The following is a 23,429-nucleotide window of genomic DNA, read 5'->3' as shown; positions in this document are numbered from 1 at the left end:
ACATAGAGCAATATTGTAAGTGAAGTGAAATGCTAGAAAGAATAGAATCGCAGTAAAGTAGACAACTGACACGACAATTTTTATCTCGTGGTTCGATCAAGCGTAAAATGTTTGTCTACTCCACGTTGTGGTGTCCCAATGGACGAGGGTTGAACTCAACCTCTCTCAAGTGATCCTATGATCAAACTTGAGTACCACGGTTCTCTTTCTCATCTCAAGTTTTTTTTCGTTGTGAGGAATCTCCACACTTTGGAGTCTCTCACTCCTTACACAGTTGATCTCAAATAAACCACAAGAGTAAGGGGTAGTAGAGACACATACAAGAGACAAAATCACAACAACACACGCACACAAGTCGAGAGAAGAGCACAGGTGACAACGCAACGGAGTTACAACTCAGAAACACGTGCTCGAATCTTTGTCTAGCAAAGCAATGACGTGGTCGCATTGTCTCGGTGTTGTAGGATGTTTAAAGGATGCTTGGTGTTCTGCTCCATGCGCATAGGGTTCCTTTTATAGCTCAAAGGGACCTAGGAGTCGTTGGAGCTCCATTTGGAAGGCCCTGGTTGCCTTCTGTCCGCGGGTGCACCAGACCGTCCATGGGTGCACTGGACTGTCTGGTGCACACCGGACAGTGAACAGTGCAACGACTACGAAATCTTTGATTGTCTAGTTTCCTATTCTAGGGGCACTAGACTGTCCGATGGGTGGCACCGGATCGTCCGGTGCACCATGTGACCGTTGGCCCCGGGCCGACGTGGCCACTAGCCGTTGGCTAGCTGGCATACCGGACTATTTGACGCACCATGCAGACGGTCTGGTGAATTATAGCCGACGCAGGCTGAAATTCTGGAGAGCGGGCTGTTCGACGGACCGTGCACCAGATTGTCCGGTGCACACCGAACTGTCCGGTGGGTGGCACCGGACCGTCCGGTGCAATGAAGAGCAGTCCACCTTATCCTTTTTCAATCTAAGTCTCTTTTGCTCCTTTTGGCTTAACTTCATAAGGTCCCTAGCACTTAGACAAATATGATTTGTACACAAAACAATTGAGTGTCCAGAGCTTACCTTTTTCACATGGTACGATATAGATTTGTACTTTGCCCTCTTCCAAGCTCAATTTGTTTTACGTACCTATGCTCATTTGCTCATGTAAGATGATGTTAGTCTAAATGTAATGTGTTGAGCATTTAATCACCAATACAATATAGAAATGGCCCAAGGGCACATTTCCCTTTCACTTGTGCAATTGAGAGTTGCGAGTTCTTAGGTTCTTGATTCTATTTCAGTCTCACTCCCTTACTCATTCTCTTGATTATAAAGAAAGGAAAGAGACTATGTTCTTCGTATGGAGATCCTTGTAGGACTTGGTGTCCCTGAGATAGTGAGAAAACTCATTTGGCTTTCATGACCGTGTGAGAGAGGGAAAGGGTTGAAAGAGACCAGTCCTTTGTGGACTCATCAACGGGGACGCAAACTCTTCAGAGTTGAACCTCGGGAAACAAATCATCTTTGTCTTTGTGTTGGTCACAATCTTTGTGATTTGGTTCTTCCTCTCACCTCTCTCTAGTTCTCTTGCTTGCGATCGATTTGAGTTGGCTCCCAAAGTAATCCACAATTTATTGAGTAACTCTAAGCAAGAAGAACTCCTCTTCCACACTCTGATTCATTCTATACTCGTTCTAACATTGACCCCAGGTGAAGTTTTGTGTTCAAAATTGTAAATTTTAGGTCTCGCCTATTCACCCCCTCTAGGTGACTTTCAATACCTTATTGTTCCATCTGTGTAGACCCTAGGCTGATGGATCCTCTTCTAAGCTTGTGTGGAAGGTCTTGAATCAACCATGACACCAGAGACAACTTGTGTTGCAAAAACATTGGCCACCACATGTTCTGTTGATGGAGGAGGCTTGGTCGCATCAGTCACTAAAGAACCAATGTTGGAAGGATTTGCTGCATGCGCTAGGCACACAATAGACAAAGATGTGCAACATGAGTGGTTTGTGGTCGAAGGCAAGACAACACGCTCTATAGAGGATCCTTCTTCCCCATGTGGTGCGCGCGAAGGAGAAGTTATGTCAGAATCGTGCATGAGAGTCGACCATGTTAGGCGAACCGAGAGAGGTGAAGCTTCTGATGCTGGTATGGGGTCCGGTCCAAGGGTGTCGTGGTTGGACGCGGAAAGCAATCCTCCTCAATGTATTCACTATTTCTGCTTTGAAAAAGATGCAGTCCCGGTGCTAATGTCGTTGTTATGTCTTCGTATAAATTAACCTCAGACACATAGGAGAGATATTAGTACACCGTTCCACTTCATGAATTCTTCCAAGGCCAAAGCTAAGGATGGGCAAAGTTGGAGGAATGAGTTGACTTTCAAACTTGAGGCAAGCTCCTATATTGGAATGTAGTTTTGAAAATGGAAAATGTGCTCATCGAAAAGCACATCGTGAGAGACTAGATTGATTGAAAGATATTTTGCTCCTATATTATCACACCACATCTTAGTTGCTCTTAGAGTGTGAATCTTGAGTTCTCTGAGAAGAATTTGAACCCACATGACCTTTGTCGTAGCATTGACGATAGCTTTATATTCTGCTTCTATACTGGATCATGATGTGGTCCCTTGTTTTGTGCACTCTAGGAGATATGGATGGAACCTAGAAACATGGCGAAACCTTCTATCGAACGTCTATCATCTATGTCTCATGTCCAATCTGCATCTGAGAACACACCAACAAGGGTTGAATTTGATCTCTTGATCTTTAAGTCGAGATTAGCACATGACTAAATATATCTCAAAATTCCTTTAAAAACTACCCAATTAACTATAGTAGGAGTGCAGAAATTAGCAAACCTTGTTCATAAAGAAAGAAATGTTTGGCGTTGTTAGAGTTAGATAGTGCAATTCCCACAAAATACTCCTATAATTTGTTGCATCCTTGCAATTCCCACAAAATACTCCTATAATTTGTTGCATCCTTCTCTTCCTAAGTGTTGACTTTCATGGAGTGACAATTTTTTTCAAAAAAAATGAAAGCAGGGTACCAACAGGCTTGCTTTTGGCCATGCCTATCCATATTAACGGATATAAAGCATATTTTTCTTGACTCAATATAAGGCCATCATATTGTTTTGTCACTTCCATGCCAAGAAAATAATGAAGATTTTCCTATCTTTATGAACAAATTCACTTTGTAGATCAGAAAGCAATGTCGGTGTGGCCTCCTCCGAGGAGCTTGCTAATGTAATGTCATCAACATAGACTAGCATAAATATTGCTAAAGTTCCTTGTTGTAGATGAATAGAGAAATATTTGTCTTTGAAACATTAAAGCTAAGAGACACCAATTTTGCACTTAGTCTGGAATACCATGCCCAAGGCGCTTGTTTTTAACCTGACGATGCATTATCAAATTTACAAACATACCTTGGCTTTGTTCTATCTTCATAACTAGGAGGTTGTTTCATGTATACTTCTTCCTCTAAGTATGCATGAAGAAAAACATCATGTACATCTAGTTGTCTCAAGCTCCAACATCTAGAAACTACAATAAATGAAATAACGTGTATGGTAGTTATCTGTAACACCCTGAATTTTGGGGTATAAAAATTTCTTTGCTCTGTACTCAAAATTCAGGCGTTACTCTTTCCTTTCTTCGCTTTTCTTTTCCCGTTATTAAAACAATAGAGAGTTATTTTGTTCTATGTTGGCGTGATCCCTATAAGTGCTTTGGTTGTTGCATTCATGCTATTGCATAGTGTTTCTAAGTGCAAGAAGTGTTTGAACATGTTAATATGTCTTGTAGATTTTTTTGGTAAATTTTCATATTTTTTGGAATATTTTCTATTTTCTGAAATTCAAAATTATTTAGGATACTTAAAAATATTTTCAAAAGTCCTAAATATGTTTTTTCGTTCATTGGATGCCACATCATGTCTAGGAAGTTTCCTAGATTTCTTTGAGCCTTCAAGATATTTTCGGACATTAAAACGATTTCAGCTTTTTTCTGGAATTAATTTTAATTTTAAAAATGGGATAATTACGAAAAATAAAATATCTTCACACCCTAGCAATATATATATATATATATGGCTGGAACCCCCTAGTCGAGCCCTTTCCAAATCTCGAAACCATTTCCCCAGATTCGATCCACAATTCCCGGAATTGCTCGCCAAAGTTCAGGGCGGTTCCAACTCTAGCGACAACTCCGACGAGCAATTACTTTCAATATGTGCATTGTCGGCAGAATCTGAGGGTACTGTTGAGTTCATCTCGTCGAGAGCTTCGCCCCGGTGCCTTTGATTTGTCGATCCAACTGATGGTTCGTCGCCAATCGACGTTTTTCTTCTCGGCTCCAACGAGGTCTTCTCCGGTTAGCCCTCCCTCCATTGTTGCCCATGAAGTACTTTGTTTCTTCGATTCTCGTTCGCGCAGCAACCTTCCCTCCCCTCCCTCTTCTCCCCCAACGTGGGCGCCCTATCACACCCGGTTTTAAAGGTAAACCGAATACGAACCATGTACGTGCCAGGATCAGAAATTCACGTACACAGGGATTACATAAATGACTCATCATAGCACAATGCTTCAAATATAATAAAGGATAAGCAATAATATTATAAACTAGAGTCATTTGCATAATATGAATCAAAGTACAAGGAATAGAAACTGAAAGGAAATTAGGCTTACACCTAGTTCCTATATAATTTTGGTGGTTGAATTGCCCAACACAAATCTTTGGACTAACTAGTTTGTTCTAGTGTATAAGTTATACAGGTGCAAAAAGGTTCACACTTAGCCAATAAAAAGACCAAGTATAGAGTTCAAAGGGACAACCGAAGGCACCTCTGGTCTGGCGCACCGGACTGTCCGGTGTGCCACCGGACAGTGTCCGGTGCACCAGAGGACTCCAGTTCGAACTCGCCACCTTCGGGAATTTCCAGAGGCACTCGCGCTATAATTCACCGGACTGTCCGGTGTACACCGGACAGTGTCCGGTGCTCCAAGGAAGAGCGGCCTCCGGAACTCGCCAGCCTCGGAAAAACGCAGCGGCTGCTCCGCTATAATTCACCGGACATGTCCGGTGTGCACCGGACTGTCCGGTGCATCCTCGGAGCAACGGCTACTTCGCGCCAACGGCTACCTGCGACTGCAATTAATGCGCGCCAGAGCGCGCAGGCGTCAGGCACGCCCATGCTGGCGCACCGGACAGTGAACAGTTCATGTCCGGTGCGCCACCGGACATCGAGGCGGGCCCAGAAGTCAGAACTCCAACGGTCAGATTCCAACGGCACTGGTGACGTGGCTGGGGCACCGGACATGTCCGGTGTGCACCGGACTGTCCGGTGCGCCATCGAACAGACAGCCTCCACCAACGGTCAAGTTTGGTGGTTGGGGCTATAAATATCCCAACCACCCCACCATTCATTGCATCCAAGTTTTCCACTTCTCAACCACTTACAAGAGCTAGGCATTCAATTCTAGACACACCAAAGAGAACAAATCCTCTCCAACTCCACACAAGTTCTTAGTGATTAGCGAGAGAGATTTGCCTTGTTCTTTTGAGCTCTTGCGCTTGGATTGCTTCTTTTCTTTCTCACTTGTTCTTGTGATCAAAACTCCATTGTAATCAAAGCAAGAGGCACCAATTGTGTGGTGGCCCTTGCGGGGAAGTTTTGTTCCCGTCTTTGATTTGAGAAGAGAAGCTCACTCGGTCCAAGGGACCGTTTGAGAGAGGGAAGGGTTGAAAGAGACCCGGCCTTTGTGGCCTCCTCAACGGGGAGTAGGTTTGCAAGAACCGAACCTCGGTAAAACAAATCCGCGTGTCACACTCTTCATTTGCTTGCGATTTGTTTTGCACCCTCTCTCGCGGACTCGGTTTTTATTTCTAACGCTAACCCGCCTTGTAGTTGTGTTTATATTTGTAAATTTCAGTTTCGCCCTATTCACCCCCCCCTCTAGGCGACTATCAGAAACGTAGCCAACATAAATAAACCCACCACAGGCAGCTGACTGGGGGAGGTCGCTAGCCCAATCCTCGAACTTGTTGAAGTCCTGGAACTCCTGGAGATCCGCCTCGACACCTTCTTATTCTTCTTTACCTGAGCATAGATTGCACCAAAGACAACCTGGTGTTTTGTGAAAGCAAGGGTGAGTACACATCAACGTACTCAGTAAATGTCTCGTTTGGTTGAGGTGGACTAGCTTTGTGTGGGGTTTGGGTCAAAGCAGTTTCTTTTAGCCCTCGTCCTGGACCACCACTCTGCCAAGCCCTTCTCCCTCACCACCAAGTTTTCCTCATTCGTGTCCCAGTATAGCGCACACCCTCACCATCACCAATGTCTATGCGCCCTCTGATCACCAGGACTCCCCCTCGTTCCTTGATGAGCTCACGGACATTTCCTGATCTATCTACGACCCATGGCTCCTTGGTGATTTCAACCTTGTGTGTTGCCTCGATTACATTAGCTCCAGGAGAGTCGATTCCAGACTCTACAAACTTTTCAACGACTCCATTGACGCCATGGGTGTCGAAGAACTCCCTATCCATTGGTGCTCGTTCACTTGGTCCAATGACCGGCCTAACCCAACCCTTGCTAGCCTAGATTGGGCGTTCACCGACGCCTCCTTTGGTGACCTCTACCTGGACACCACCCTAACCACCCTACCTAGATCCACCTCAGATCGCCGCCCCCTCCTTGTGTACCTTCCCACCTCCAGTCCTATGAAATTTGTTTTCCGTTTTGAAAACGTTTGACTCCACAATCCTGATTACTTCCCTAATATCCTGTCGGGTTGGCCTACATGCATCGCTAACTATGGCGCGGCTAGCGGTCTGGCTGCAGACCTAAAGCAAATGTGTCGAAGAGCTAAAGCTTGGGCACGCTCCCACAAAAAACCACCCATGTTATCTTTGATTGCAAATTCATCTTTCTCCAACGCCACCGAAACACCATCAAAATCATTTAGGAATATAACATCGTTTTCTAGGATCATAACTCCAAAATGGATGCTGCAACTCGTCAATTCAATCATGCCATGAACTTGTGTCCCTAGCGATCTAGCCCTTCGATGTCAGGACTCTCTATCAGGGCAAGCAAAATGATGGTTTCTCTGAAGAGGAAGCCCAGATCGCTGTCTTCATCATGTCGGAACCACAGTGCCCTTGGCTCCGATGGTTGTCCCTGGCTTCTATAAAGCCACTTGGATCACCATTATATATAGGATTACGAACTTTCCGAATGCCTTCTACCTTGGTCAAGCAGACCTGGAATGTGTCAACATGTCATACCTAGTTCTAATCCCAAAGTTGTCGGGTGCATTGGCGATGAAAGACTTTAGACCAATATGACTATAAAGCCGTTGTGTCAAAATCATCTCGAAGGCCCTCACTGCCAGGTTGTAAACTAAGATCTCCTCCCTCATTGACCTAGACCAGACAAGGTTCATCCGAGGGCAGGCGATCTCAGAGAACTTCATTTACGCACTAGAACTTATGTAATCCTGTCACAAGCGAAGATTGCCCACCCTAGTGCTAAAACTAGACTTCATGAAGGCCTTTGACACTTTCAATTGGACCGCTCTCAGAACTATCATGCATGAAAGGGGTTTCTCTGACAAATGGTGCACTTGGGTCCACTAACGAGCTTCTGAAGCGCCACGGGCCTCGTTCCCTCCGGTACAAGGTGGCGGTCGTATCACAAACATGGTTGATACGATCTCGCAAGACTCTCGTCCCACTCGATACAATTACAATGACTCGCGCAAGAGCTGAGGGGTTATGTGGGTTTTTTCTAAACTCACTCAACTAATTAGTGATCACCTAGAGCAAGCGCAATAGCGGTCTTACTAACCTAAGCACTTCGCAAATCATCTATGTTAATCATCGAGTGATTCTATTAAGCACTTGGGTGTTTGAGCACTTGGAGATGTGTATAACCTTCCTTGTTCTGTAGCTTTCTGTGGCACACCGGACAAGCCACATGTACTAGCTGTTAGATGTAGCCGTTGGAATTTCCGGTCATGGCGCACCGGATAGTTCGGTGTGCACCGGACAACCAACGTAGAACATGATGCTTTGTCGTATTTTGGCAATAACTTTTAGATCCAAAGTCCGATTTTGATGATCTTATATTTTTTAGGAAGCCTATAAAATCCTATATATCCTAGAGTTGAAGCCATATCATTTTTGAATAAATTTGGCACACCGTACAGTCCGATGAAATAGCTCTTGTGCTGCTGCAGTTTTTTAGCACTTCCAACTTTGTATTGTGGGCATAACTTTTAGCTCTGAACTCCGATTTTGATGATCTTGGACTTTTTGAAAAGCTTATAAATGTATATACATCTCAGAGTTGAAGTCATGTCAGTTTGAGGAGATTTAAAATCGTGAAACACTTTCATATCAATTAACTCTTCCTCTCAACTTTGTCAACTTCACTTTTGTCTTGTGGCTTTGCATCCCACTTCTACTTCTTGATGTGTTGGACTCTTAGCATGTATAAAGTGTCTTCAATATGACTTTGTAATGTCTTCTGTGTGTCTCATAATATCTTCCTTAAGGTGTTGCTTCCTCAGTGCCTCAGTCCAAGTCACTTTTCCTGTGAACTACAAACACTAGAAAACACATTAGTCCATAGGTTATGTTGATCATCAAACACCAAAATCGTTTAGTCAAATGGGCCAAGGTCCATTTTCCTTACACAATGCAAAGAAAAAAGGACTGCGGTAGGGAGACCCCCTCTCTCTCCTTACATGTTCCTTCTGGTGGCTGATGTTCTAAAGGCCTTGATCAAGTCGGACTACAACATAGTGCACCCCATTGCTCCTAGGAAGCCAGGTGCGAACCTTCAGTATGGAGACGCGCACATTAATCCTCCTCGAATGAATTATTCCAGCTGCCCACGCCTTGAAGATCATGCTGGACCAGTTTAGCTACAGGCCTCCGCATCAATTACACCAAATGTGTGATAGTGCTGATGCATATGGATAACCTAGTCGCCACCCATTGCGTGAATACCTTTCTCCCCTGGAGAGAAGGTTTCCCTCAAAGCTACCTCGGTCTCCCCCTTTCCAACTGCAAGCTACGCCTACACATGTTCACCCCCACTATTGCGAAGGCTAACAAATTCCTCGTATGCTAACAATCCTGCTTCCTGAACCCAATGGGACACATGTTCCTCCTCAACCTGGTCCTCGATGGTCAGCTGAATTATATCATGAGCGTGATGCGGTTACCGGCTGCTACTGTGGGTTTCCTATGGAATGGAAAGGATATGGCCTCCGGTGCTCAGTGTTGATACGATGTGCTGCCAGCGCCATGTGGGTGGGATGGGGGTGAAAAAACGTCCAAACCCAGAACAATTGCCTGCTCTTCAAGATGGACAGATGGTCCACCGCCTATACACCTCGGTCACCTCCTCCTGGGCGACATAGGTTTGCCAAGAAACCTGCATGGCAAACATCATCGGGCCCCTGCAAGGTGATCACTAGAACAGCCTCAGGGTCTGTTCGGATATGCCGGATTCAACCTCCGGAATAATTTCACTTGGAATGATAGTTTAATTTATATAGTAATTGATCATCTAGAATAGTTCCGGGTCTCGTTCCGATGTAACCGAAAAAGCCCTCAAGAAGGTTCTCCTCCTCTATCGTGCTACCACAAGCCATGAGGTGGGCCATGAGTCTTCGTCTGCGTGTTCTCCCCGTACACTTTGTAATGTAACTCTCTTCGGGCCTTCGAGGTCCCCAGTCTTGAATCCTCGGACACTGGCTTCTCGAGCGAGGGGGCGTTACGCCTTCGCCCCAACAACCTCCCTGGATGAAATTCTTTACCTGGACGATGACGTGCGATCACCTTCAGTCGCGTGATTCTACACAGGAAGGCGAAAGGGCCTCTAGCGTAATGATTCTACACAGGAAGAACATTGTCCCTAACGATACCTGAGAGGTCTGCTCCAACGGTCCAGAGACAACGCCGCATATCCTCTTCCTCCGTGGATTCGCTCGCGACTTTTGGGCTGCTACGGGCATCAACATCGACGCCTCCACCTGCAGCTTCCTCGACCTACCACGCCGTCCTAGGAGGCCTTCCCCATATTTGTGGCCATGTGTTTTGGAATGAGTCCACCGCGGTGGCTGCTACCTTCCGGGCATGTCTGGCGGATGTCCGCTTGTGGGTATACTGTCTAGCGACTCCATCCAAATGAGTTCTTGGTGTACCACTCTCTCCGGCTTGTAATTCTCCATGTACCCGCTCTGGTGCTGATCTTTAACCTCCCTAGCTAGCCTTAATCTGTTTGTTTCAGATATTTTCGGCTTGTAGCCACCGAAAGCTGTTGTGTACTCCAAAACGCTCAGCTTTTCAGCCAGCTTATATAAAAACGATTTGGTAAAAACCATACAAAATCAACCTAAACACATAATTGGTCGATGCGATAATAAGAATCCATCACTTCGTAGATCCTGAATTATATGGACACCTTCATTTTCCTCCGCACGTAATCCCAACGATACTCAGGTTTTCTCTACAGTTACATTCTTTCCACAACCATATTCTTAGAAAAGCTGACCAGAAAAAAGATGAATCAAGCAGGCGTATATATATCTGGTGCTTCCCGTCGAGAAGTCAAAAAAAAGGGATCACTAAGAGCTAATTTGGTGACTATGAATCACGAGAAGATCCATAGGGAGAATTTCCTTCCTATTCAAATTTAAATAGCAAGAGATTACTTCTCATGGCTCGTGATCTCTCGCGACCCTGCCCGCTCTTACGGTACGTGCCTGCTGTCTGTCACCGATGATATTGCAAGTGGATAGTAATGAAGTTGCAAATAAAGAGGTCGGATATTGCGCCACTTGGAGCGGCCATCATCGATCGTTATCGGTCGCAACCGCGTGGGCATGCAATACGCACGTACGACCATGGACTTGTGCGAGACGTGCACTGCCGTATAACGCCCATGCATGTGCGTACCGGCACACTCCAGCTAAGATAGATATACATTGATGATTGCTGTGGCGCTGCTGGGCCGGTCAACTGCATGCAATGCAACTAGCTGGCGGCCTGGAAACAGTATATATATAATATAATATATACGTAGCCAACTACCTAACCCACCCATGTACGCTTGATGTATGCATGTACGTACTTGCAGCTATGCATGCCTGCCTATATATGATTGATCCAGCTTATATATAATATATGATTCCTAACCTGCGGTGGTTGGTAAAAGTTGGATGTCTGTCTCTTGAAGGGAACTCGACTTCTCCATTGCTGGCCAGTGCGGTGAGTGACGAGCCAGCTTCTGCCTTGGTTGTTGCCGGCTGCTAGCTGCGACAGCTTGCTGTAGTACAGTACAGGTACAGTACATACGTTGCAGTAGAAGCAATCCATGCATAAATACGTCTGGCACACCGGATGAGAAAAAAAAAGGTAAAGCAATGTCAGCCAGCGGATAGATTCACCAAAAATGTGATGATGCCATCATGATCCATACTACCTGTGCCCCCTGCACTTTCACTTGAACAAAAGCAGTAGAAAGCCCCTGGATGGAGTAGCACCGTGCAGTGCACCGACTGTCTGACGACGTACACGCGGTGGCGTGTTCACCTACCCTGCTGACCGTCTGACGACGTACGTACGTACCACGGTCAACGGATGATGAGCTGGAAGCCACAGGCACAAGCAATGGCCACAACCAGAGCAGCCCTCTTGCCTGAGGCATGTGGGCGGGCTTGCTTCCTCCAATCCTCCCTGCTGCTAAAGCACCGCCAGCTAGTAGTCGGAGTCGCGGACAAATTTCCATCCGCCGGGCCCTGCCTCCTGTCCTGCCTGCCTGAGACGTCGCTCGCTTTTATATATCATGCCTGATGACCAGACCCCGGCAGCGGCCTGCGTGGAATTGAAATGGGATTCGGTCGTACGCCAGGCTGGATCGTTTCCTTTTCGTTTCCTCTCGACATCGCTCATCAAGCCTCAAAGGGTATAGTAATCAGGCTAATGACACATTATATTCTAAGTGCATTTATGATAACCCCTCAGGCCTAGTTTGTGCTCAATCCACATGTATTTGTAATGTAACTTACACAATTTACACCACAATCCAACTCAACACACGTGAATTGAGGTCAATACAAAAGTACCCAAACAAAGCCATTACTGCCAATTTAACGATAATACGACATGATAATCTCCTCTCACGTATTCGATCGACCATTCGAGAGTAAGTAATGCTCTATAGTATTATACGTACATATTTATATATATATATATAATAAGGTATTAATGTGGCCATGGAAGCTCTAGATCTCAACGTAGTACGGTTGTTCCTTATTACAGACTTACAGTAGTCCTTACTATGGCAGCTGGCTTCCTTTATTTATATATGATATGATGATCGATATCGGCTGCGGTATACGTGTACGATCGAGATAGAGATAGAGGCCGGTCAACGGTGCATGCTAACATTAATGATTAGCGTCCAAAGAACTAACGGCCGGGCCCGATCGAGAGACATGCTAGCCATGCCATGTCCGTCCGCCGCCTGCTCTTCGTATTCGTATACTACTACTAGTCTACTACAACTGCACTGCATGCGCCCCCCGAACGACGAAACGCTCGCAGCAGCAGCAGGTCATGCATGCCATGCATCGTCGGTTGTTCCTCCATGACCACGACGACGAATTGAACTGATTATCCATCCCCCGATCATGCATCATGCGCTCTCGGAGAGATCCTCCGCGAAGCAGAGACGACTCTCACGCGGGCACGCGGCGACAGACTTTTTGCCCGTGATCATTGGGGCCGGCAGCCGGAGATTTGAAATCGATCGGCCGCGTTCAGCGCCGGGCATTAGGGGCGGGGGCCGGCGGCGCGGCACCACACCAATCAACCACATTTATTGTTTCAATCCAACCAATAATCCGTCGCGGCTGCTGTACAGCGCACAGGCGTCACATTTACCCCGCGCCGTCGCCGCTGCCCGCGTATCGCGACGGACGACCACGTGCCTCTCCCGGAACACATGGGCCAAAATTCCAAGCCGGCCGGTGTGGGTGTACTTGTTGAGGGCTATATCAGATCTACTCATCTACCTAGCTAGGGACACTAGTTTAAGTACAGGTGTCCGCTCGTCGTCGTGCATACAGCTCTATGCAGATACACAGCAGCCATGCAGGAAAGTCTATAAGGTTCTGTGAAACATGAAAAACAAAGTACCCGAACCCGATCAATTGGACAAAGGGCAACACGTACTAATCGAGCGAGCAGCGTTTTCCTAACTGTCCCTGTTAGATTTAATGGGGGCAGTTAAATGGCTACTACATTGTTGGTAAAGATATAGTAGGAGTATATATATACTAAATCTAATCATGATTCTGACACATGCTATAAGATCGAGGTGTACAATTTACTATCCGAATTTCTTAAATTCAATGTAGTTTTTTTATTATATTTAGTATAATTTATATTTATGTTGGCAACAGCTAATAAAGCGATAAGCCAAGCAGCAGTTGTCTAAGCACACGTTATCGCTATGACATGAGCCTGCACGGCAGCGCACCCCTGTCTAGTCAGCTTTATCAGTAAATGTTTATATAAAAAAATGATACGGAGGTACTATTTAAGTTGAAGAATTCATAACAATAGTAGAAAATTTCTAAATAGATAAATACTGATAGCATGTGTCAGAATCATGAAAATTACAATAACAACCACCTATACATATGGTCTCCATCAGTTGCGTGGCGGCAACGCAATCCTGACACGGGCAGGGCAACCTAGAACTTAAATACAAGCAAAAAGGGAGAAGCGATCGAGGACAGAGACGACGCATGCTGTTGAGTGTAGACGTGATCGTGGCGTGGTGTTCTGTTTTTGGCTTTTTCTCCGTCTCTTGATTGAGCTTACTTGGAAGCTTGGATCATGCATTTCGGTCTTGTGCATAATACAATTAATAAAGCACAAGGACAAATCTAGTGCGGGCAATCTGTATTTTGCAGAGGGTCCATGTCAAACCAAGGACTTTTTGGCTCGATGGCTACATTTTTTTATCATTGTGCCTTGTTAGGGATGGCAACGGAGAACTACTCCAACCCCACGACGAAAAAAATTATCCGCGGTAATCACTACAAACACTTGCGAAGAATATTTTTCTCCAACGGGGATCCATCCCCGTTTAAATTATAGCTAGCACATACGTTTTTTGTTATTAATATGAAATATTCACTTATAGACATTGTTAGATGTAAGAAATCATTATGTATACATCGAAATGAACACATTTGTATAATTAGTGGTCTCTGGACGATATAATTATTTATTTTTTATCGTTAACTACTACATGAAAACATCGTCACGTGCAATTTTAGCGGGTCCCCGCAGGGAACGGGACGGAGAATGCTTCTATGTCTCCGTCCCGTTTACTTGTCGAAGAATGAATTTTCCCTTTTATAACCCCGTGAAGGAAATTTCTTCCCCATCTCTTAGGCCTAGTTTGGGAGCCCAAAATCAAAGGGATTAGATAGGCTAAAATCTCCCTTGTTCAAAAATGAATAAGAGGAGAATTTTAGTCCCTCCAATATTTTTTTAGTTTTGTGGCTCTCAAACTAATATTTAATGGAGGAATTTTCCGTAAAAAATCGGGGATCGGTCCCCGTTGCCATCTCTATGCCTTAACCTGTTCTTTAGGCGCATGATAACAAATGTGATCGATATTTTTTGTTTTAGAGACTCATGAGTGGCGTCCCAAGCAACAAGCCACAAACTAAGTAAAATTTGCCAAGGAGACAGCGAGATGAACTGATGCAACAGCGCCTTGCACGCATGTGTTGCTCCTGAATGGTGATGGATTGGCGTACACATCACCGGAAGCGTTACTACCTTGTCTGTTTCTTTCATGCATTCCAGGACACGCGTCCTGCGCCCGTTAACGACTGATCACTCAGGGCATGTTTGGGTAATTTCGGATTGGAGTGGATTAGGCTGGTATGAGGTGTATTGAAGTGTAATATGAACTAATTTTTCTCTCAATCCCTTTAAAACACTACAATCCACTCCAATCCCTCCTTACCCAAACAAAGCCTCAGTGAAGAACCTAATAAGCAAAGCTCGTAATTTTCCTTACGTGATGACGAGTCTCCCAACGATAGAATATTGCGATGAGCACGTGATTCTCCAATCATCACGAAAATAGGAAAATTAACGCAGCACAAGGAATACCCTTCAAATTGCAATGCGTGCTAACCTACGTCTGCGTTAAGCGCCTGATTTATTGCATCCAACCAATCCAAACAAGGGTGAGGCGAAGACACTGCCCTGCCGGTAAGCCACCGTGAGAAAACATATACGCTAGCACCAGTACATGTACCGAGTTTAACAAAGGATTATGGATCGTTATTACAAGACGATATAGTAAAAGTATGATAGGATCTAACGAAGGGCTAGGAAGGGATAAACAATCTTTTTTTTCTCAAACTTAAACGCACCCGACTAGCCAAACAATTGCAGAAAAAAATAAATGATCTAACCAAGGCTACACTCCTCAATTTATCATAAACATCTTATAAATATTTTAATATATACTGCTCTATTAAGAACTTAATGTGGGCACCGTGTTACCACAACTTCACTCCCTCCACACCCAGCGCCCTCAAAAAATAGAGCAAAGCGAGCACACATCCCTCTGCTCTAAAAATTTGGGGTTATCCACCATACCACATATAACTTAGTGTTTAGAAATAAAGAATAATTATATTTGTAGCCTAGGCATCGCCCCTCACGCTCACCTGCCTCATGGCAACGCACGGGCTGACGGGCACATACCTAGTTAAGATTCTAAGGTGCAAGACTAGGTAGAGATCAACTACATAATTTTAGTTGACAAGGTCACATAAACGTATGCAGCTAGCATACAGAAAAAACAGATAAATATTCGTGGGTCAAATTAAAAACCCCAATGACGACAACCTTATTTGAGTTAAATTCGTGGGTCGGTGTATAAGAACGTGGGTACCCACGAACTTAATGAAAGTTCGTGGGTCAGGACCCTAATCGTCAGAGCTATGAAAATTGAGAACGTGGGTACCCACGAACTTAACTTAAGCTCGTGGGCCACAACCACGACCGTCAATTGACTCTAACACATGAATTCCTTTGTATGTATAGAGCATTATTAATTGACATTTACTTTTAAAATCTGTCGACGTTCTTAGAGGTTGCGATTTCTTTTTGCGCATATAATCTACTGTCACAAGTTACTTAGCAGCTTGATCTGAAACAATAGTGGTTCGAACCAATCAGTTGCTCGTACTGTCGGCCCTGCCTTCCGTGGAGAGGGCAAAGCTAGGTAAAAGGCAGTGGACGCACATTCACCCATGAAACCCACAGAAATTTGTAAAACTATGGTTTTATCGGATTTTCATCATATATGCATTATATACTCTTTTTCCTCCGGTGTCCTATTAGTTGTCGTTTAGAACAATGTCATGGTCTCTAAAATATAATTTTGACCAATGTCTTTTTTTGACAAAATACAAATAAACTCTTAAGGCTTTGTTTGGATAAAGAGGGATTGAAATGGATTGAAGTGTATTTTAGGGATTGAAAGGGAAATTAGTTCATATTACACTTCAATACACCTTATACCACCTCAATTCACTCCAATTCAAGATTACCCAAACAAACCCTAATGCATTTATACTAATATAAAAAGTACTTTTTAAGATACATCGTTGCATATAAATATTAGATTTCAAAACTAAATAATAAAATAGTTATATGTAGTCAACATTTTGTAAGTTTGATTTGAAGCTTTTCCAAAACGACAACTAATAGGACACCAGAGGGAGTACACCTTAAGCTATCTCCAGCAGCTTACATATTTCATATCCGTATTTAAACTCCACTCTACGAACAGTGCAGAATATTTTTTAGATCAACTTTGGATATACTGCTGCAGACATCCTCAACACATGTGCCGTGCTTATTTGTTGTTGTTCCTTGTCATTACACCGGTTGGTGCGTAGTCAGACGACAGCCAAAACACTATTGTCAGAAATCAGAACGCACGCGCGGTGTGCACGTACAGCTTTGTTGCGTGGTTACCTCACTCACGGTAACAACCAAAGCCCTGTGCGATCTGGACTGGAGCCCTGTGCGGAAAGGCGATGAGCCTTTCAGGCGGCGGTCCCTACGGCCTAGCCTACACACGCGACGCGGCGTATGCGTCCGTGTAAACGGAGAGGGACGAGGGAATCCAACCGAAATCCGGCGCAGCGAGGGACGCTTTGACCCGCGGCGAGAGCACCTGCCGCGACCGGCGGCCAGCAGGGCGCGCACAAGCACAAGGCGCCGCACGAAGCGCAGCGCGTCACCACCCACCCACAGCCCAGCACCATCTCTCTGTCTCTCTCCACCCCGTGTCCATGACCATGAGATGAGAGCACGAGACTGGCCACGAGCCACAGAAGCAGCCACGCCAACAGCGCCAAGCGCGGCAGGTGCTGGCCCGCCCGCCCGCCCGCCCGCGCGCTCCGCAAGGCTGCGCCCTGCCCTTGCGCAGCAGAGCCACCTAAACTAACCTAAAGCCACCCGTGAATACTACTATACTCCCATCCCAGTAAATAAACAAGTAAACCGCCTCCGCGCTCGCAAGATAAATACGCACTCCGAGGCCGCGCACACACGCAGCCCGAAACGCGAGCGCAATCAACACCCACCATTACCCACCGCAGCAGGCAGCAGCGGCGTTCGCAATGGCGGCTCGTCTTGCCTGAGGAGAGCTTCAAGGAGCGCGCGCATTGGCGCCGCCCGCGGCGTGGCCCATCGCCGCCGATCGCCGGCGCCCCCGTCACCGCGTTGTGTTGGCGGAACAGCTTAAGCCAGCTTGCTGCGCCGTCAGGAAGCCGAAACGCGGCGTCCCCGCGGATGGCGGGCCGCCGTCTGGCGACGACGCTGACGCTGCTGGCGGCCGCGTTCCTGGCCGCCGCCGGCGCAGCAGCAGGCAGCAAGCCCTCGGCGAAGTTCGAGCTCATCCACCGGGAGCAGGCGCCCTGGGACGAGGTGGCGCGCATGGACCAGGAGCGCACGGCGTTCATCTCCTCGCACGCTCGTCGCCGCCGCGCCACGGAGGCGGCCGCCGGTGCCAAGCCCAAGGCGAGGGCGAAGGCCACGCCGCCGGCGGACGAGGCCTTCGCGATGCCGCTCTCGTCGGGCGCATACACGGGCACCGGCCAGTACTTCGTGCGCTTCCGCGTGGGCACGCCAGCGCGGCCGTTCCTGCTCGTGGCCGACACCGGCAGCGACCTGACCTGGGTGAAGTGCCGCCGCCGCCGCCACGACGCGCCAGCCCCGGGCTACAGCGCCCCAGCGTCGAACGGCTCCTCGTCCTCCTCCTCCTCGCTCGCGCCGGCGGCATCCTCCCACGCGCGCGTGTTCCGGCCGGACAGGTCCCGGACGTGGGCGCCCATCTCGTGCTCCTCCGACACCTGCACGGCGTCCCTGCCCTTCTCGCTCGCGGCCTGCCCCACCCCCGGCAGCCCCTGCGCCTACGACTACCGGTGAGTCCCCGCCACCACACGCTCCTCCCGTTCCATCCATCCATCCATCCCCTCGTAACATAAACCCGTGCGTGGTGGAGAGCATTAACCCGTGCTTTACTTGTAGTGCGCTATATAAAACCTCTGCGCGCGTTAATGGCGGTCCTCCGTCGACCCATCGATCTGGGGGGGGGGGGGGGGGGGGGGGGGGGGGGGGGGGGGGGGCGGGGGCGGGGCTGTGTGGGGCGTGCGTGGTTAATTCGGTCCTGGCATTGATGAGATGCAAGAGGCAACAGCAGCTGCCCGCAGCAGCAGCCTGCAATTAGTGGCTGCCTTGTTGGTTGGTGGGTGAGTGAGTCGGGAGATCTCGGGGGGGAGAGGTTGTAAAGCCAGGCAGGCCGTGCCGCCGGCAACGGCGAAGCAGCGCGGGGTGGGCATCGAGGGCGCGCGTTCAATGCGCCACAGCTTTGCCGCCCGCCCTATCGCCGCGGCAGGATAGACGGGGCACTGTAGCAGCACTGGGCTCTTGAGATTGGGGGGCGGTTTGTGGGTGGACGACGATTGCGTTGCGCTTGCCATGCGCCGGAGCTATGGCGATCGGCGGATCGTCGCTTTCGTTTCTCGATCGGGGACCAAGCAGATCCATTCATCAACGTCTTGCCGCCCCGCCCCGGCCCTTTCCCAGTCACGGAGACACTGAGTGAGCGGCCATCATGCATTCAGCGCCCCTGCTCACCCAAAAGCGGAGCGTCCCGGACAAACAACAATGACACTGACGCTTGCCCCTCGATGCGATGCCGACCGATCTCCTTTACCCATCGGCCTCAGTGGCGTCGGCGTCCCGATAAGCATCACGTTGCGTGCACGCGCGCGCGCGCATGTGCGCTGGATCCTTAGCTCGACAGAAGGACGCCCATGGCGATGGCGAGCAGGCGGGCACGAGGGCATCCATCCATCGATCGGTGCCAATGGTGTGTCAGTCCGCCCTCCTCTGTTCCTCCGTGCCTTGCGTCGACGCGCGGGGTGGGGTTGTGTAGTGCTGCTGAATGCTGGGCAGTGAACAGTGGTGGCATTCGTATCTAGGCAGGCAGCAGACTTGGCGGGCGGGCGCTCGCTGTTGCCTGCCGCGTCCTGCCAACAGCGGCGCCGCGGAAAGCGAGCCGGCACCCGAACATGGCGGGTGGCCGCGAGCCGCTGCGGCAGCCACGCTGCGCCCCCGTGCTCCTCCATGTGCGAGCGCGACGCCGGATCGGGGGTGTAGTGTGTAGTGTAGCGTACTCCATCCGCTGCGCTCCACTCATGGGTGACCGTGTCAGCTTGTCAGGGCATTGAACATATTCCTTGGCAAAAGCGACGGTGTGAAATATCTAGGCTAGGCCCTTGTTTATCCTGAAATTTGCTTTTCACTGACACCGCCAAGAGCCACGAGAAGAAGGGATGCATGGCGCGGTGGCGCCCAAGCAAGCAAGCAGGCAGGGGCTGTGGGCTGTGGCAACGGTACAGAACGCTTCGGGATTCCACGGATTCGCTCGGCTGGACTGGCCCTGGAGCTCAGCAACATGTGTCGCTCTCGCTGCATGGCCAAAAAGGACATGCGGTCCGGTCCCATCATGTCCCTTTGCCTGGCAACTTGATCATGAAAGCCCCGGTCTCATGTCTCGAAAAATTCTTTCCCTTCCGTTTTGCTGATAATATTGTGTTTAGGAGTAATGCCTTAACTTCATGATAATCCTCTCTTTGTGAAAGACACAATCCATTCTCGTGGGCCATATACCGTGCCGTACCCGAGCCACGTCCTCTCTTTGTCAAAGCTCTCCTGGCTGGAACAGAATAGCTAATCTCCTCTAGTTCAAAAGCAAATACATCCTGCCACTGAACAAAGATAGCTTGGCATTCTGCATTCTGTGAGCTGCTACGGCGATGATTGCCATCGCCGGCTCTCTGCTGAGGCAGGTAACGTAATAAGGCTGCTAAAAATCAGGTTGGCACAGCGCTTGCCAGGCTAGGCCCCATGTCCATCTTGGATGCTTTTGTACAGTCTCCCTGTCCGTGACGTTCAATCATTTTGCTCAAGAAGAGGGTTTGCATCTGCTCGATGTGAGTCATGGCGTTGCCGTGCCACTCATGTTCCCTGCGAGTCGAAAGCGCGCAAGCATGCTCCATGATACCGTATAGTAGGTACATACATATATATGTTTGTTTCTGTTGCTACAATCTTGCACGGGTTTTTGTTATTCCTTGGTCAAACTTGGTTCGTAGTCGCTCTCAGGAGATGTTTCGATTAGCGTACAGGCAGCTAAACCAAGCAATTGTTTAACTGCAATTTGCAGACGAAACGTTTTTTTTTTAGTCGGGGTAGATGAGGATTCACCGAGGCACGGTAGCGCGGCGGCCGGCGGGCGCCGGGCGGGCTCAAAACAGACGGATCCCTGAATCGCGCCACACATGCCGTGACCGTGAGTGACTAACCGCCACCCATTTTCCTTGCGGGCGTGCAGGTACAAGGACGGGTCGGCGGCGCGCGGCACGGTGGGCACCGACTCGGCGACCATCGCGCTGTCGTCGTCGTCGGCGCGGCCGGCCGGCAAGAAGCGGCGGCAGGCGCAGGCCAAGCTGCAGGGCGTCGTGCTGGGCTGCACCACGTCCTACGACGGCGAGAGCTTCCTGGCCTCCGACGGGGTGCTCAGCCTCGGCTACAGCAACGTCTCCTTCGCGTCCCGCGCCGCGGCGCGCTTCGGCGGCCGGTTCTCCTACTGCCTGGTCGACCACCTCGCCCCGCGGAACGCCACCAGCTACCTCACCTTCGGCCCCAACCCGGCCGTGTCCTCGGCCTCCGAGACGGCCTGCGGGGGCTCGGGCTCGGGCTCGGCGGCGCCCGGCGCGCGCCAGACGCCGCTGCTGCTTGACCGCCGGATGCGCCCGTTCTACGCGGTCGCCGTCAACGGCGTCTCCGTCGACGGGGAGCTCCTCCGGATCCCGCGCCGCGTCTGGGACGTCGAGAAGGGCGGCGGCGCCATCCTCGACTCCGGCACGAGCCTGACGGTCCTCGTGAGCCCGGCGTACCGCGCCGTGGTGGCGGCGCTGAGCAGGAAGCTGGCCGGGCTGCCCCGGGTGGCCATGGACCCGTTCGACTACTGCTACAACTGGACGTCGCCGTCGACGGGCGAGGACCTCGCCGTGGCCGTGCCGGAGCTGGCCCTGCACTTCGCGGGGTCGGCGCGGCTGCAGCCGCCGCCCAAGAGCTACGTCATCGACGCGGCGCCCGGCGTCAAGTGCATCGGCCTGCAGGAGGGCGACTGGCCCGGGGTGTCCGTCATCGGCAACATCATGCAGCAGGAGCACCTCTGGGAGTTCGATCTCAAGAACCGACGGCTAAGATTCAAGCGGTCGCGGTGCATGCAATGATTCGACCCACCGCGGCCTTCCAACCGCTCCTCACTCCACTTCTTTTTTTTTTATTTTTTTACCCCTTGGTGGTGGTGATCTTTCTGATTCTTTTTCTTTTATCCATGTTCAGATACTGATGCAATGAGAAAAATTGTACCTTCTTGCAATGCAAAGTGATAAGCTGTAATCAGTTTTCCTCTCTTGTTCTTCTCATTCTAGTGAATATATTCGTTCCCAGTTCACTTGCTCCTCCTGTTCCACACCTCTGCTTCACATACGAGAGGCTTGTTTGGTTACATGAGAATGACTACCAAAAAGGTTAAGTCGATGTTTATCCTGTCAAAAAGGGTGCCCTAGGATCCACAATACCATCTAAAACATCACTAAATCTCACAATGAGAAGCGATAAACAACAAGATTAAGAAAAATGGTACAAAATTAATGGATATATTTTTTAATCATTGGATGTTGATAACTCAATTGATCATAGAGAAAAATTGTCTTGGCCTAGTAGAAAATCACCCCAAAACACGTTTGACAAGTTTTGGTTTTAAAAAGCAATTAGAAAACAATCAGTTCAGAAAATCAACATAGTCGACCCTGCCAACCGCCAAAATTGGCTAGATCCGGTTTCACAAAGAAAGACAACCACTGTAGCTAACTTGCCCGAGTCAAGAAGGTGGCATGGCCGACTTTGCTCTAGGAAGTCGGCCTAATCAGGTTTCAAGGGTGGCCTAGCCAGCTTCAGAGACCTGATCTGCCCATGTTAGGGATTTGACCTAGCCGACTCCAGGCAGAGGTAACATCCTTATTATCCTTATTCCACTTTTTATATCGACATATGTTCTTCTATTTTTATATGAGACTTTATTGAATATAAAACATTAAATAGTGGGGATGTCCAAGTCATCGATTATCTAGCATTAAATGTGATATATACATTGATCGTATTTGTTCTAAGGACGACACAAGTGTTGGCCATTATTTAGAAGACACACTAGCCTTCTTGCCAAACACTTGTCAAATATTTTTTTCCCAAATATCTTCTGGTGATTGCTCTTTGGAGATTATCACATTGTAACATCTCTAGCATATATGAATTTTCAAATATGACTTTGATCATTTCATAAGGACCTTCCTAGTTTGGTGGCCACGTGCCAAATTTATTGCTCTTTGATTCAATTAGTAGTGTAGTTTTTTACTAGATATCTAATTTAAAATGACTTGCTTTTGAGTTTCTTATTGTATGCTCTGGCAACTCGAGTCTGTCCTTTGTCGGATACATAACAGTAGATAACTCTTTTTCTTAGCAATCCTATATGCACCTAAATTTACTTCAATGGGTAACATGAACCCTTGCCTATATACTAGGTTAAAAAGAGTAACTTTAGTAGCACCATGTCTAGCCATGATGTGCCCATAGAGCTTCAGATAAAACATCATGCCACCTCTTGAGAATATCCTCAACTTTATTTTATAATCTTGATCAAAGTCTTGTTTCTAGATTC

The 23,429-nt window shown here is 48.2% G+C and overlaps 1 protein-coding gene across 1 annotated transcript; it reads left to right on the top strand.

Annotated features, from left to right (window-relative positions):
* Positions 1-17,452: 17,452 nt before the first annotated feature.
* Positions 17,453-22,169, top strand: LOC100273869 (Eukaryotic aspartyl protease family protein). The gene is made up of 2 exons (NM_001360478.1): positions 17,453-18,555; positions 21,033-22,169. The coding sequence occupies exons 1-2, from the start codon at positions 17,924-17,926 to the stop codon at positions 21,937-21,939; spliced, it is 1,539 nt and encodes a 512-aa protein (NP_001347407.1). The 5' UTR covers positions 17,453-17,923; the 3' UTR covers positions 21,940-22,169.
* The last annotated feature ends 1,260 nt before the right edge of the window (positions 22,170-23,429 follow it).

The sequence above is a fragment of the Zea mays genome, chromosome 3, assembly GCF_902167145.1.
Source record: "Zea mays cultivar B73 chromosome 3, Zm-B73-REFERENCE-NAM-5.0, whole genome shotgun sequence".
NCBI lineage: Eukaryota > Viridiplantae > Streptophyta > Magnoliopsida > Poales > Poaceae > Zea > Zea mays.
Note: the sequence above shows the minus strand (reverse complement) of the source record. Positions and strands in the feature narration are given on the sequence as shown.

Coding starts and splice junctions, on each gene's coding strand:
- LOC100273869 (NM_001360478.1), top strand. CDS start 17,924: ATGGCGGGCCGCCGTCTGGCGACGACGCTGACGCTGCTGGCGGCCGCG. Junction 18,556..21,032: donor CCCTGCGCCTACGACTACCG/GTGAGTCCCCGC, acceptor GCGGGCGTGCAG/GTACAAGGACGGGTCGGCGG.